Source organism: Piliocolobus tephrosceles, chromosome 4 (genome assembly GCF_002776525.5).
Source record: "Piliocolobus tephrosceles isolate RC106 chromosome 4, ASM277652v3, whole genome shotgun sequence".
Taxonomy (NCBI): Eukaryota; Metazoa; Chordata; class Mammalia; order Primates; family Cercopithecidae; genus Piliocolobus; species Piliocolobus tephrosceles.
In genome coordinates, this window is record NC_045437.1 from 69227592 (window position 1) to 69242968 (window position 15377).

Sequence of the window (15377 nt, forward strand, 5' to 3'; positions counted from 1 at the left end):
AACTTGACTGATGAAGTTCAAGTCTCATTGAATTACCGCCATTTCTATCTCTGTTCTCTTTCCTCTTTTCCAATGGTAAACTCTGTTCAATGTGTTTCTTTCCCATGCTGAGTGTGGGTGTGTGTGTATGTGTGCATCTATAAAAACTATGTAGTATTGTTTGTATTCTTTAGTTTTAGTGGTATTAGTCCATATATATTGTTCTGAAAATTGATTTTTGTCATTCAACATTAGTTTTTGGAGATCTAGTCATATTGCATATTAATCTAGCTTTTTTTTTTTTAACTTGTATGCACAGTATAAATACACCAGCTTACTTAGAAGTTTTTTTCCTAATGGACCCTAGTTGACTAATATATTTTTGCTATAAACCATGTAGCAAGGGACACCCTACATATATCTCTCTGGGCATAATTGTGAATGTTTTCTCTATAATAACTACCACAAAGTAGAATTGCTCAGTGAGAAATTATGTATATCTTTATTTTATCATATACTTCCAGATTGTCCTTCAAAACATCTTGACAGTTGACGCCTTCCCCCGACCCACATAGTAGGCTTATATTTTATGTTTTGAATTAATTTAAATGAGGTAGGCATAAATTTTGGATACTGAATTTTTACTTTTTATAGAAGTTGCAAATATTTTTTCCCACTTGTCTTTAAAGTTTTATGTGGTGTTTTTTAATTGGGAAGAAGTTTCATTATGTGTTTCCTCCTATTATTTGCCTACTTTTCCACTTTTCACTTTTTAACCCATTTATGATACAGTTTTATGTTTTGTAGGTCAGAAGGAACTAATTTTGTGGTTACTATTTTGTGCTGTTAGCCAGCGTCTCAACGCTTTTAACTGAATAGTTCTCCTTTTCCTGATAACTTTGAAATAGCACTCTAATCATATCTCAGTTCCCAATTTCTTTTTTCTTTTCAGAGTAATTAAAGTGCTTCCCAAAGTAAGAAGTACATTTTACTTTGTAACCTAATGCACCAATTGCATTTTCACACACATATGAAACAAAATATTCATCAAATAACACTTACCCCTAACAGGTTTGTTATGCTCTGATAATTTCTCTTTTACTCCAATCCATTAAAAAAACAAATCTGGTGATAACTATGAAATTGATTTCCTGATCCACTAATAGATTTTGACTTGCAGTTTGAAAAGTTTTGCCTATTTTATTTCATTGATTTATTGGTATTTTATCACATCATTAACATGTTAGTATTATTTTTTAAAACATTGTATCTTTTTATCTCTGTTCTTTTAAAAAAACAGATTTTCTTTCTTGTACTTTCATTCTTTCACATGCACTTCTTAAAATTGGGTTCTGTAAAAAGTACTTTTGGAATTTGGCTGATTCTCCACTGACTCTGTAGATTTATTTTGGGGAAAATTAATGTTTTATACTGTTGTATTGCCATCTGTGATTTAGATCTCATTTGATTTAGAGTATCTGTTGCAGTTAAACTTAATTCTAGTTATTTACGCTTGACTTATATGTCCCCTGCTAGATTAATAATTTTTAAATCACCTCTGTATCACATATAGCATGTAAAAGTACTAAACAAATTTGTTTTGGCCAATGGATGAGTCAACTGTGTGAGACAAGAACTTCATATGCATTTCTTGCATATCCTCTAAAGTACTTTCTGCCTAGAATTCCTCATATAAATCATGAGGCAGAATTTTAATATGCTTGAACCTTCAGTCTAAGGCAAGGTGCGTTATGTGTCTAAAGAAGTGATTTGTGTTTTAAATATGATATTCCAGGAGCTACAACCACTTCAACAAAAATTTATTGAAAGCCTGGTTTACAGTGGTGAACATGACAGACTTCCCTTTCTGCCCTCCTCCCCACATGTCATACAGTATATGTTTCAGTGGGAGAGGCAATGAATAAGTAAGTAAACAATATGAAAAGTGAAACCAGATGGTGCCAAATGCTAGGAAGTATATAAAGCAAGTGTGATAGAGTCTGTTGTTAGCAGTGTTGTAAGGTTAGAGGAGCCCTTTCTGCAAAGGAGGCATGTGACCTGAGACAGTCACCTGGGGTGTGTACAAAATGTATGTACTGACTCTCTGAGTGTCTGCATGGTTAGCACCGTAGAAGTTGATGCTATGAAACATAAACCATTGTTATAAGACTTAATCTCAAGGACGGGCATCAGGGTGTAAACACTTGCAGTTTGGAGAAATTCATTGCCATGGTAGCGGGCCATGCTTTCAGTTTACATTAGGTATTTATGACCCCTTATCTTCATCTGGTGTGTACTGAGGCTTGTGTTTACCTTTCCTTTGATGAAACCTAGTTACTTTTATTGTATTTTATTTTTTAGATTCTGGGGTACATGTGCAGGATGTGCAGGTTTGTTATGTAGGTAAACGTGTGCCATGGTAGTTTGCTGCACCTATCAATCCATCACTTAGGCAGTAAGCCCAGCATGCATTAGCTCTTTTCCCTAATGCTCTGCACCCCCTGCCCTCCCTCGACAGGCCCCAGTGTGTGTTGTTCCCCTCCCTGTGTCCATGTGTTCTTATTGTTCAGCTCCCACTTATAAGTGAGAACATGTGGTGTTTGGTTTTCTGTTCCTGTGTTAGTTTGCTGAGGATAATGGCTTCCAGCTTCATCCATGCCCTGCAAAGGACATGATTTTGTTCCTTTTTTTTATGGCTGCATAGTATTCCATGGTATATATGCACCACATTTTCTTTATCCAGTCTATCATTGATGGGCATTTGGGTTGATTCTACGTCTTTGCTATTGTGAGTAGTGCTGCAATGAACATATGTGTGCATGTGTCACTTTTAAATCCACATTTTCTTTATCCAGTCTGTCATTAATGGGCATTTGGGTTAATTCTACCTCTTTGCTATTGTGAATAGTGCTGCAATGAACATATGTGTGCATGTGTCACTTTTAAATTCTTTGTTCCTTGAGATGTAACCATGATGGGTAAAGAAGATAAAGGGATGAAGAGGCCAATCTTGAATGCTTTCCATACCCTCTCCAGTCTTCACTAATTGTAGCAACATTTTTTTGTCAGTTTTATACAGTTTTCTGTGTGTGTGTGTGTGTGTGTGTGTGTAGTTGGGGATTCTGCTTAAGTTTTCCTCTGATTTATTTCTGAAACAATTCTGCTACTAAAATAATTTTGAAATCCATTAGCATAATCCATTTCAAAATTTAAATGTTTCTTGTACCGGGGAATCAAATGATATGACATTGTCATTTGCTGTTCCTTTCTTCCATTATATTGAAGTGGATATGTGAAAAATGTTTCAAAATAAATGAAAGCTTTTTATCAGGGTAGAGAAGGCAGAAATTAGAAGTAAAGATCGGAGGCGAGTTGTTATGGCTTGAGATGATTTTGATTTGTAAATGTAGAAGAGATGGAAAAAATACTAAAGTGTGATTTATAGCTCCAAGAACAAAGGGCAGGACTGTACATGGAGGGGAGAATACAGGGCCAGGGACTGACTGTTCTGAGTCCTGGACTGCTACTTCAGCCTGGATCTTGTCCCCTATGTAACCTCAGGTATTGCCTTTCAGAGGTACTGAACTGGTACTATGATTACCACTTTGTAGAATTTATTCTGGGGACCAAATATTATCATATGTTCTAGATATTTGTGAGCTGTCACGTGACATCAGTGCTATGAAATTTTAATCAAATGGAAGGAGTGCATAAATGAAGTATCTAGTGTAAATCTTGATAGGTGTATATGGATTAGGTTAATGATCTCAAGCCCAGCAACGATCTGTAGCCAGTTAAGCAGGAAATAATTTGTTGAATAAAGGATTTTGGCTAGCAGAATTGATGAGAAAACTGGAAATCAAGTTCTGGCAATGCCAGGGACCTCAGGATGACAGACAGCAAGGATTACTGGAAGAGTCTGCTTGAGATATTTCTGCTGGCACTGGACTCTTGATACTAGGGCCTAGAATAAAGGCACATAATATATGTTTAGTAAAATTGTTGAACGGGTGGATACATGAAAAGCACGTGGTAGGTGTTCAGTAAATAAGTGTTAAATGAGTGATTGAAGGAATAATGAGGCACAATCACTGCTAGACACTTGCCATTGCTATTGTGATTAATTTCTCAGTTCTGCCTAGGTCCTTAACTCCCTCCCTTTAACTTTAAAGCCCTGAGTAGGAGGTTATAATTAAAGTGGCCAAACCCTAGTGCTCAGCTGGGCAGAGAGAAGAAATACCTGTTCTTAGGTTTCCGCAGTGAGTGAGTACTTTGCCTGTCACCAAAGCTTACACTGATGGGAAGGGTGTTCGGATTCTGGTTGTCCAAAAATATGATCAATAGCCCCCACTATAGTGTTGGATGAACTTCCTGTTAATTATTTGGAAACAGTGGCAACAAATGTATTTGGTTACTAGAACAGTGTAACCATTCACTATAGTTTTCCTGTAACTGATGTAAACAATAGTTGCAGTGTTGTTCTCTATGTTGTAGAAAAATATATTTAATTATTGGATTATTACCCATTGTTATTGTCTCAAATTAAGTACTACATTGTTGAAACAAGAGACATGCAATTCTGGAATTCAAGTAGAACTGTTTTTGTTTTTCTTTGAAATGACATTAAATCAGTTTAGAAAGTAGAGAAATAACCATTACATGCCTTAATTTCTGTTACCAATTGAAGTAAGGAGGAAAACAGTGACTAATAGAAGCTTTGTTTAGTAAAATTCAACTAGCATCTCCTCTTAGATAATTTTAAATCTTTGATGAATTATTTTGGAAAACCTGGCTTCATTTGTGTAGAAGCCATTCACATTTTCTGGTATTTCCCTTTCTTTTGAGGATGTCTGTGTAAAAAAAAAAAAAATCTAAAAGTTTGAAAATAGGCTCAGCTCATATAACGCCAGCCACGTAGTTCATAGGTCTTGAGGGAGTCTCCAGGGAGTACTTGGAGATTTTATATAGATATAAAAAAGTGTATCAAAGTATATGTGTACTACATTTTACTCAAGTTGGGTTTATGTAATTTCAGGCTTCTCTGTGCACATTGGTGATTTCACATTTTAAGTTTATGGGATTCAGGAAGCACATGTGTTTTAGGTTGTATCACATTGGTATGGCACTAATCAGATGGCATGTAAATAACTTGATAGGATCGCTTAATAAACTGTCATGATTTTTCAATCACATGAGACTTAATTTGGGAGAGAGGTGAAATTATAAGAATCAAGGCAATAGTATTATGTTTTATAAATTTTGAATATAAACTTTGAGAATTTTATTCTTATACAGAGGAATTATAAGTTAACTCTATATGTTTAAGACGCACAACATTAATGATAAAAATAAGATCCATTGTATCATTTTTATATAGGGATGTTGGCCTCATGTTAGTGTGGCCTTCTATTTCTGTAAGGATTCTGGATGTTTAATAGACATTTTGGGTTGCATCATGAGCCTTACTGACTTTTATGGTGAAATTGTTACAGGGCAGGTGAATCCCAACATTGGGGTTTAGCCAGAGAAGGTTGGCTCAGGAAAGAATTAAAGAGTGAGCTGATGGTAGAAAAAAGTGGCTTTATTGAGGCAGGGGTGTTACAGCTCTGTGACTTCTCCTTCAGAGCAGGGGTACACCCTGGGCAGTGTGTCGTGAGTAGCAGCTCAGGGGCAGTTCTGCAGCCACGTTTATACCACTTTTAATTATGTGCCAATTCAGGGGCAGGCTATTCAGAAATTTCTAGAAAACAGGAGGTAACTTCTGGTTCATTGCCATGGAAAGGGATGGTAACTTCTGGGTGTAGCCATGACAATGGTAAACTGTCATGGTGCTGGGCGGGTGTGTCTTGTGGAGAGGAGCTTTCGATGTCTCTTCCTTGTTTCTGTCAGTCTTCAGTCTGGTCCAGAGTCACGTTCCACCTCCTACCTCATTATGAATAATGAAAAGTCAGGCTGATGGGGCTCTGTGTTTTCTATCTTGGCTTCTATCAGAGTTGTCCCATCTAATCCGTTGTATATATCACAGTTCCCTTAACTGTTTTTAGTAAGAGTTTCTGTCTTTAAAGCATGTTTGGAAACACTATCCTATGCAATAAATTTTAATTGGCTTCTTCCATATTTTCTTTTTCTTAATAAAGAACAAAGCAGACTTTTATTTGTAGTGAAATGGTTTAAAACATTGGGTCCTGAATAGACCCAAGAAAATCTAAATGTCATTTCTCTGAAGACTGCAAATGTTATCTATGAAAATAAGAAATTATTTAGACAGGTATAAATTACTATATGGTTTTAAGAACAGTCTTAAAAATATGTTTCAGAAACAAATTGCTATCATTTTAGAAATGCAGATGTCATAGATGTTTTTGCAGCACTCTAAAGCGGCAAAAATGCATTGCAGTTGTGCAGTATTAACGAAGTTGAAACATTGTCGACTGAGCTCACATTAGTTTGTTGGCTAACCACAAAATATGTAAAAGGTAGAGCTTTTTGCATGTTTTTGATGCTGTGATTTCTTGACAGGAAGGAAAGCAAACTGCAGAAACAGCAAACTGCAGAAGTACCTGCAAAGTATTATAGGGAACAGTGAGACAACGGTTAGGGCTTGGAGGATGGCCTACCAATAAGAACAGCTGCATTGCATTTTAAGTTATGTAAAACTGTGTTTAGTTGAAAATGTGTATTTTAAAAATATCTTGATTGCACTGTTCATTTATCATCACATTCACATTGGTATATAGCTACACTGTACATTTCTTTAATCTTCTATTAATATTTTCTTTTAATTAAAATCTTGGTTGAACAGTTTAAAGGTGATGAAGTTAATTCCATTGTAATGAGAATTTAATATGTTTGAGAGTTGGTATAGTCTGTTGGTTATCACAATCTGGACTCAGGCATACCTAAATCTAAGATTCAGTGTTGCCTTTTCTTGATGTGTGATCTTAGACAAGACAGGCATCCTCTCTTTGCCTCATTTCTAAAGTTGGAATGGTAACAGCGATACTTACCTCATAAAGCTGTTGTGAAGATTAAATGATTTAATCAACATATAACCCTTAGCACCATATATGATAGTTTTTATAATATTCCCCAGTGAGATAATGGTGAGAAGAAGTAAATGGACATTTATTAATTGCTATATTATATTACTGTTGCATTTCTTATGATAGAACTTTCTACAATCTCATGAAATATGTATTATCCTGCCTTACAAATAAGGAAATGGATGTCCAATACAAAGATACTTTGATTTGCAAATGCAAGGTATAGAATCAAGGCAGTTAAACAGTTTGAGTTTTGCTCAAATTGCTCCAACCAAAGGACAATTTTGGCTGGAGCAAGAGAAGCTGGCCAAGAGAAATTAGGTAATTTGCCTTGTCTTGGTGAAAGATAATGAAGGCCAATAATAGGAGGGTTGGATAAAACTGGACAAATTTGTTTGACATTTTAGCGGTAGAATCAACTAAATACTACTGCATGTGATTCAGTGTTGTAGGTCAGCACAAGGGAATATTAATGGATCTCTCTTGGATATTTGGAGTTTGAACTTCCCATGGGATATCCAGATTTAGATGCTCCACAGACAGCTGGAGCTATAAAATTAAAAAAAAAAAGACTTCAGTGGAGGTTCTAATTTTGCAAGTAAAGAGCAGTACGGTTAATAGTTGAATCCAACAAAGGAGTGCCAAATTGAGAAGTAAAGAGACCAGAGAGCAAAATCCTGATGGGCACCAACATTTGAAAGGTAGTTGGAATAATTTGGTGTGGCTAGCAAAATGTTTAAAATATACTAGGATAATGAAATAGAGCACAGTAAAGGGATCTGCAAGGAATAAGGTAATCTTTGGCAATATATGTATTCTAGAGACATCAAATGCTATTTTTCTTTTTGAGCATTAAATTCAGTTCAGCAGTTTGCAGTCATACAAGCAGTTATTTCAAGTATGTGCTCACAAAGTGCTTCGCACGAGCTGTACTTCACTATCTGCAAACCTTGCACCTGGTCTTTGCTTATGGAAACATTTCGTAAAGTTTCAGATGTAATTAAAAGTGATAGATTTTTTTTGTGTGTGTGAGATAGGGCCCTGCTTTATCATCCTGCCTGGAGTGCAATGGTGCCACCTTAGCTCACTGCAGCCTCAACTCTCGGGCTCAAAATATCCTCCCACCTCTGCCTACGACTAGATGAGACCAAAGGCATGCACTATGAAGCCTGGCTAACTTTTTCTTTTTTTTTTTTTTTCAGAGATGAGGTCTCACCATGTTGCCCAGGCTGGCCTAGAACGCCTGTGCTCAAGCAGTCCCACACACCTCAGCCTCCCAAATTACTGGGATTACAGGCGTGAACCACTGCACCTGACCATTTTATTTGAGTTGTATTATTTTTCTTTCTACATTTGGCTCTGCATAGTCCATTTAATCATACTATACTATTGTTGAGAATGAGAAGAGCTTGAGAAATTTGTTTGTATGATGCACTACCGTCTTCCAAACACAACTCCTTCTCTTCCCCTTAAGAGTAATTACCACTCTTCTGATTTTTATGCAGTTACTTTCTTGTTTTTCTGTATTGTTTTATTACCCAGGTATGCATCCCTAAATATTACAGTTCAGTTTTGCTTTTCTTTTAATGGAATTTTTTGAGTATCTTATAATCTTCAGGTGCCCGAAACATAGCACCTGACGTCCAATACAAAAACATTTCTCTCCCTTTTAAAATTTATGTATTGAAAAAACCAGGCTGGGTGCGGTGGCTCATGCCTGTAATCTCAGCACTTTGGGAAGCTGAGGCAGGCAGATTACGTGAGGTGATCACGTGAGGAGTTCAAGACTAGCATGGCCAACATGGTGAAACCCCATCTCTACTAAAAATACAAAAAAATTAGCCAGGCTTGCTGGCGGGTGCCTGTAATCCCAGCTACTTGGGAGGCTAAGGCAGGAGAATCTCTTGAATCCGGGAGGTGGAGCTTGCAGTGAGCCAAGACAGCATCATTGCACTCCAGCCTAGGCAACAAGAACGAAACTCCATCTCAAGCAAACAAACAAAAAAGACAGAAAAAGAAAGAAAAACAGATAATTTATTTTGTAGAATTTTCCCAGAATCTGGATTTGGTTGATGACTTTCATGAAATGTAGGTTAATGTGTTCTTCCATAATCCATATTTCCTGTAAACTGGGAATTGAATCCAGAGACTTAACCAGTTTGAAGAACCTCCTCCAGCACCTTTTTTGGCAAGACTATATCCTAGGTAGTGGGGTATTCTTCCTCAAGAGAGACATAATTCTGTTTTTGAAATTATTGCCCCAGTTGATGCAAAATGCCTAGATCCATGATTTACTAGGGATCGCATCATCATTATGGTATATTTGTATGATTTCTTTTTTATTCATTTGCTGGAATTTTTCTATAAAGAGAACATTGACTTTCTCTGCTGTTTGGTTAGCCAGTGATACAGTTAGTGTAGGACAAACAAGGTACATGCTGAATATTTTTTCTTTATTTGCCACTGTTCAAAATTAAAGTAAGCTTTTTTATGTTTTCCCTAAGAGTGTGTGTGTGTGTGTGTGTGTGTGTGTGTGTGTGTGTGTGTATTGTCGGAGAGTTAGTGGTTAGGAACCTGAGGGTTAAACTGAAGAAAGAAAAGACAAGTAGAGGCTCTTACTGCTCTTGTTCTAGTGCACCCCTTATTATTATTATTATTTTTTTTTACCAGTATCCCAGATTGGATACTGGTAAAAAAAAAAAAAAAAAAAAAAGAGCTCATACTTACCTGCTGGGTCAGAGGTCCTGAAATCTCAGGCTTTGGAAATGGGGTTGGAGTGGAAGGGTGGGGAGTCCTAACCATTCCGTATTCCTTGCCAAACTGTCAGGGAGAAACTTTTTCTCTATAATTTCAGGCTCAGTGAATTAAACTGATAAAAGATAGATTAGCAAAACAAAAAACATACCTAATCACATGTGGACAAAAGTTAGAAAAACATGTAGCTCAAAGGGGCAGTTAAAAGTAGAGGCTTATATACCATCTTAGTAGGGTAAGAAGAGGAGGAGAAAGGCCGCTTATGGAAAAACGAATGAGTTTTAAGAAAGATAAATGAGCCCTTTAGATAACAGGTGGAAGATATGATAGTTTTGTGACAGTGTCTGTTTAGGTGTGGTGTGAAGACTTCTCATCTTCAGTGATAAGAGTCCATTGTCCCTGTTGCTCCTAGGGAGGGGATTTATGACAATAGAGGTTTTTGGAGTTCCTTTGAAAGGCTCTGCTTTTAGTCAGAGTAGCCATTTTAGGAACTCAAATGCCTTCTGCTCAAAATAATTTGTATGCTATCCTTGCATATTCTGGACCCCTTCAGTGTGTGTGTGTGTGTGTGTGTGTGTGTGGTGTGTGTGGTGTGTGTGGTGTGTGTGTGTATTGTTTTCCTTTTAAGATAAACACTTCAACTTCCCTAAAGCTTCTCTAAGGGTTAGCTCCTTCTCTTCCCACCTATAGATGGGAAGAGAAATTGAGAACCTTTCAGACTACTTTTTAGGTACAAGTTTTAAAAATTTGCTAAGAGGGAAGGTCTAATGTGTTAAGTGTTCTTATGATGATCAGTCCAAAATAAATAAGATATCTATTTTGAAAGTCAAAAAAAGGTAAACACCTCATGAATTCATACTGATACTGAAATTCAGTTCAAATTCAGAACTACAGGATGCTTATTTAAATTCTCTGTCCTGTACCTATGTCTATATCCAGTCCCTACAGGTTCTTAAGAAGACTAGGAATGGTTAGAATATATCACTCAAATCCATGTTATACAAAAAACATTCTCATAATAACTACTAACAATATGATTACTCAAAATTATTGAAACAGGCATTCCATTCTCACCCATGAGTGTATTGTATTTACAGTTGTGCTGTTTTTACACTGTCAGAGCATACGGCACATGTTTTTGGGTACTCTCTACCCTATATTCTGCTTATTACAGAGCTTAAGGAGATAACTATCACAGCTGTAGGTTTTTTTTAAATTGTGCTAATGTTGAATCAAAACATTTCTTTAGGTGTGCATATAAAAGGGAATAAGAAAGGGAACCAACTATGTTGATAGAGGAATAATTCTTCAAATGAATGTTACATTAAGAAATTGTCAATAAAACACTACTGTTCATAATTTAAAAGGTTTTATATATTAGATTCCTCTGAATATAACTTTCACATTTTGTCCTCTTTTGTGCTAATAGAACATTCTAGTATGCCAGTAGAAAAAAATATCACTTTAGAAAGGCCTTCTAATGTAAATCTCACATGCCAGTTCACGACATCTGGGGATTTGAATGCAGTAAATGTGACGTGGAAAAAAGACAGTGAAGAACTTGAGAATAATTATCTTGTCAGTGCAACAGGAAGCACCTTGTATACCCAATACAGGTGAGTATACAAATTTTAACCTACCTTGCTTGCCAAAAGTAGCTTAATTCTAAATATTTTTGCTGACTGAGCATTCTTCCCTCTGCAGCCACTTGAATATTATGCAAATATTCTAATTTGCATATTTACAGAATTATTTCTATTTTAAAATTTTGATTAATGGCTCTTTTCATTTTCATTAAGAAGGTTTTGAGAACTAAGCCTATATTAATAACTTCAATTATCTTTAGGTTCACCATCATTAATAGCAAACAAATGGGAAGTTATTCTTGTTTCTTTCGGGAGGAAAAGGAACAAAGGGGAACATTTAATTTCAAAGGTCAGTATTAATAACTTGAGGAATAGTTGATAACTTCAGCACTATGTTCTTAGATTTCTCAATTCTGTAATTTTTAAATTATTTTTACAATAATAAACATAATATAGCTGAAAGAAAGTCATATGCTTTCCAGAGTCACAAGAGGCAACGTTGAAAATGGTCTTGTATCCCCCAAGTCAATTTCCTTCCTGCTTCTGTTCCTCAGTTTAAAGCACAGGTTTTAGTTCAAAAGGCTAGCCTACCACATTATGAGTGAATTATATGAGTCACCTGAATTTCTTTATTTATACCTCTGAACTCATAGTTTTTATAATAGTCCTCCACATTTCTAAGTTATTGTAGTCTCAGCCTCTGAGAGCGTGGGTTGATGTTCTATATCCATAGCTCCATGACATGGGATTTTTTTTATTATTATTATACTTTAAATTCTAGGGTACATGTGCACAACGTGCAGGTTTGTTACATATGTATACATGTGCCGTCTTGGTGTGCTGCACCCATTAACTCGTCATTTACATTAGGTATATCTCCTAATGCTATCCCTCCCCCCTCTCCCTACCCCACAATAGGCCCCGGTGTGTGATGCTCCCCTTCCTGTGGCAAAGTGTTGTCATTGTTCAGTTCCCACCTATGAGTGAGAACATGCAGTGTTTGGTTTTCTGTTCTTGCGATAGTTTGCTGAGAATGATGGTTTTGATTTGCATTTCTCTGATGGTGAGTGATGATGAGCATTTTTTCATGTGTCTGTTGGCTGTATAAATGTCTTCTTTTGAGAAATGTCTGTTCAAATACTTTGCTCAACTTTTTGATAGTTTGTTTTTTTCTTGTAAATTTGATTGAGTTCTTTGTAGGTTCTGGATATTAGCCCTTTGTCAGATAAGTAGATTGCAAAAATTTTCTTCCATTCTGTAGGTTGCCTGTTCACTCTGATGGTAGTTTCTTTTGCTGTGCAGAAGCTCTTTACTTTAATTAGATCCCATTTGTCAGTGTTGGCTTTTGTTGCTGTTGCTTTTGGTGGTTTAGACATGAAGTCCTTGCCTGTGCCTATGTCCTGAATGGTATTGCCTAGGTTTTCTTCTAGGGTTTTTATGGTTTTAGGTCTAACATTTAAGTCTCCAATCCATCTTGAATTAATTTTCGTATAAGGAATAAGGAAAGGATCCAGTTTCAGCTTTCTACTTATGGCTAGTCAGTTTTCCCAGCAGCATTTATTAAATAGGGAATCCGTTCCCCATTTCTTGTTTTTGTCAGGTTGGTCAAATATCAGATGGCTGTAGATGTGTGGTATTATTTCTGAGGGCTCTATTCTGTTCCATTGGTCTATATCTCTGCTTTGGTACCAGTGCCATGCTGTTTTGGTTACTGTAGCCTTGTAGTATAGTTTGAAGTTAGGTAGCGTGATGCCTCCAGCTTTGATCTTTTAGCTTAGGATTGTCTTGGCAATGTGGGCTCTTTTTTGGTCCCATATGAACTTTAAAGCAGTTTTTCCAATTCTGTGAAGAAAGTCATTGGTAGATTAATGGGGATGTCATTGAATCTATACATTATCTTGGGCAATATGGCCATTTTTACGATATTGATTCCTCCTATCCATAAACATGGTATGCTCTTCCATTTTTTGGTGTCCCTTTTATTTCACTGAGCAGTGATTTGTAGTTCTTCTTGAAGAGGTCCTACACATCCCTTGTAAGTTGGATTCCTAGGTATTTTATTCTCTTTGAAGCAATTGTGAATGGGAGTTCATTCATTTGAATGAATGATTTCAGATTTGGCTCTCTGTTTGTCTGCTATTGGTGTATAAGAATGCTTGTGATTTTTGCACATTGATTTTGTATCCTGAGACTTTGCTGAAGTTGCCTATCAGCTTCAGGAGATTTTGGGCTGAGATGATAGGGTTTTCTACATATACAATCATGTCATCTGCAAACAGGGACAAGTTGACTTCTTCTTTTCTTAATTGAATGCCCTTTATTTCTTTCTCTTACCTGATTACCCTAGCCAGAACTTCCAACACTATGTTGAATAGGAGTGGTGAGAGAGGGCATCCCTGTCTTGTGCCAGTTTTCAAACGGAATGCTTCCAGTTTTTGCTCATTCAGTATGATATTGGCTGTGGGTTTGTCATAAATAGCTCTTATTATTTTGACATATGTTCCATCAATACCGAATTTATTGAGCGTTTTTAGCATGAAGGGCTGTTGAATTTTGTCAAAGGCCCTTTCTGCATCTATTGAGATAATCATGTGGTTTTCGTCTTTGGTTCTATTTATATGCTGGATTACGTTTATTGATTTGCGAATGTTGAACCAGCCTTGCATCACAGGGATGAAGCCCACTTGATCATGGTGGATAAGCTTTTTGATGTGCTGCTGAATCCGGTTTGCCTGTATTTTACTGAGGATTTTTGCATCGATGTTCATCAGGGATATTGGTCTAAAATTCTCTTTTTTGTTGTTGTGTCTCTGCCAGGCTTTGGTGTCGGGATGATGTTGGCCTCATAAAATGAATTAGGGAGGATTCCCTCTTTTTCTATTGATTGCAATAGTTTCAGAAGGAATGGTAGCAGCTCCTCCTTATACATCTGGTAAAATTCGGCTGTGAATCCGTCTGGTCCTGGACATTTTTTGGTTGGTAGGCTATTAATTATTGGCTCAGTTTCAGAGCCTGCTATTGGTCTATTCAGGGATTCAACTTCTTCCTGGTTTAGTCTTGGGAGAGTGTAGGTGTCCAGGAATTTATCCATTTCTTCTAGGTTTTCTAGTTTATTTGCCTAGAGGCATTTATAGTATTCTCTGATGGTAGTTTGTATTTCTGTGGGGTCGGTGGTGATATCCCTTTTATCATTTTTATTGCGTCTATTTGATTCTTCTCTCCTTTCTTCTTTTTTAATCTTGCTAGCGGTCTGTTAATTTTGTTGATCTTTTCAAAAAACCAACTCCTGGATTCATTAATTTTTCTTTTCTTTTATTTTATTTTATTTTATTTTTTATTTTTTATTTTTTATTATACTTTAAGTTCTAGGGTACATGTGCATAACGTGCAGGTTTGTTACATATGTATACTTGTGCCATGTTGGTGTGCTGCACCCATCAACTCGTCAGCACCCATCAATTCATCATTTATATCAGGTATAACTCCCCAGTGCAATCCCTCCCCCCTCCCCCCTCCCCATGATAGGCCCCAGTGTGATGTTCCCCTTCCCCAGTCCAGGCGAACTCATTGTTCAGTTCCCACCTATGAGTGAGAACATGCGGTGTTTGGTTTTCTCTTCTTGTGATAGTTTGCTAAGAACGATGGTTTCCAACTGCATCCATGTCCCTACAAAGGACGCAAACTCATCGTTTTTTATGGCTGCATAGTATTCCATGGTGTATATGTGCCACATTTTCTTAATCCAGTCTGTCACTGATGGACATTTGGGTTGATTCCAAGTCTTTGCTATTGTGAATAGTGCCGCAATAAACATACGTGTGCATGTGTCTTTGTAGTAGAATAATTTGTAATCCTTTGAGTATATACCCAGTAGTGGGATGGCTGGGTCATATGGTACATCTAGTTCTAGATCTTTGAGGAATTGCCATACTGTTTTCCATAATGGTTGAACTAGTTTACAATCCCACCAACAGTGTAAAAGTGTTCCTATTTCTCCACATCCTCTCCAACACCT

General features: G+C 36.7%; 1 protein-coding gene across 2 annotated transcripts in view; it reads left to right on the forward strand.

Moving 5' to 3' along the window:
- EMB (embigin) overlaps positions 1-15377 on the forward strand; it is a 51690-nt gene that overhangs the window by 25396 nt on the left and 10917 nt on the right. For both annotated transcript variants that reach the window (XM_023210566.1, XM_023210567.1), the window contains exons 3-4: positions 11206-11392; positions 11623-11711. In XM_023210566.1, the coding sequence (XP_023066334.1) occupies positions 11206-11392; positions 11623-11711 (276 nt within the window). The remainder of the gene's footprint in view (positions 1-11205; positions 11393-11622; positions 11712-15377) is intronic.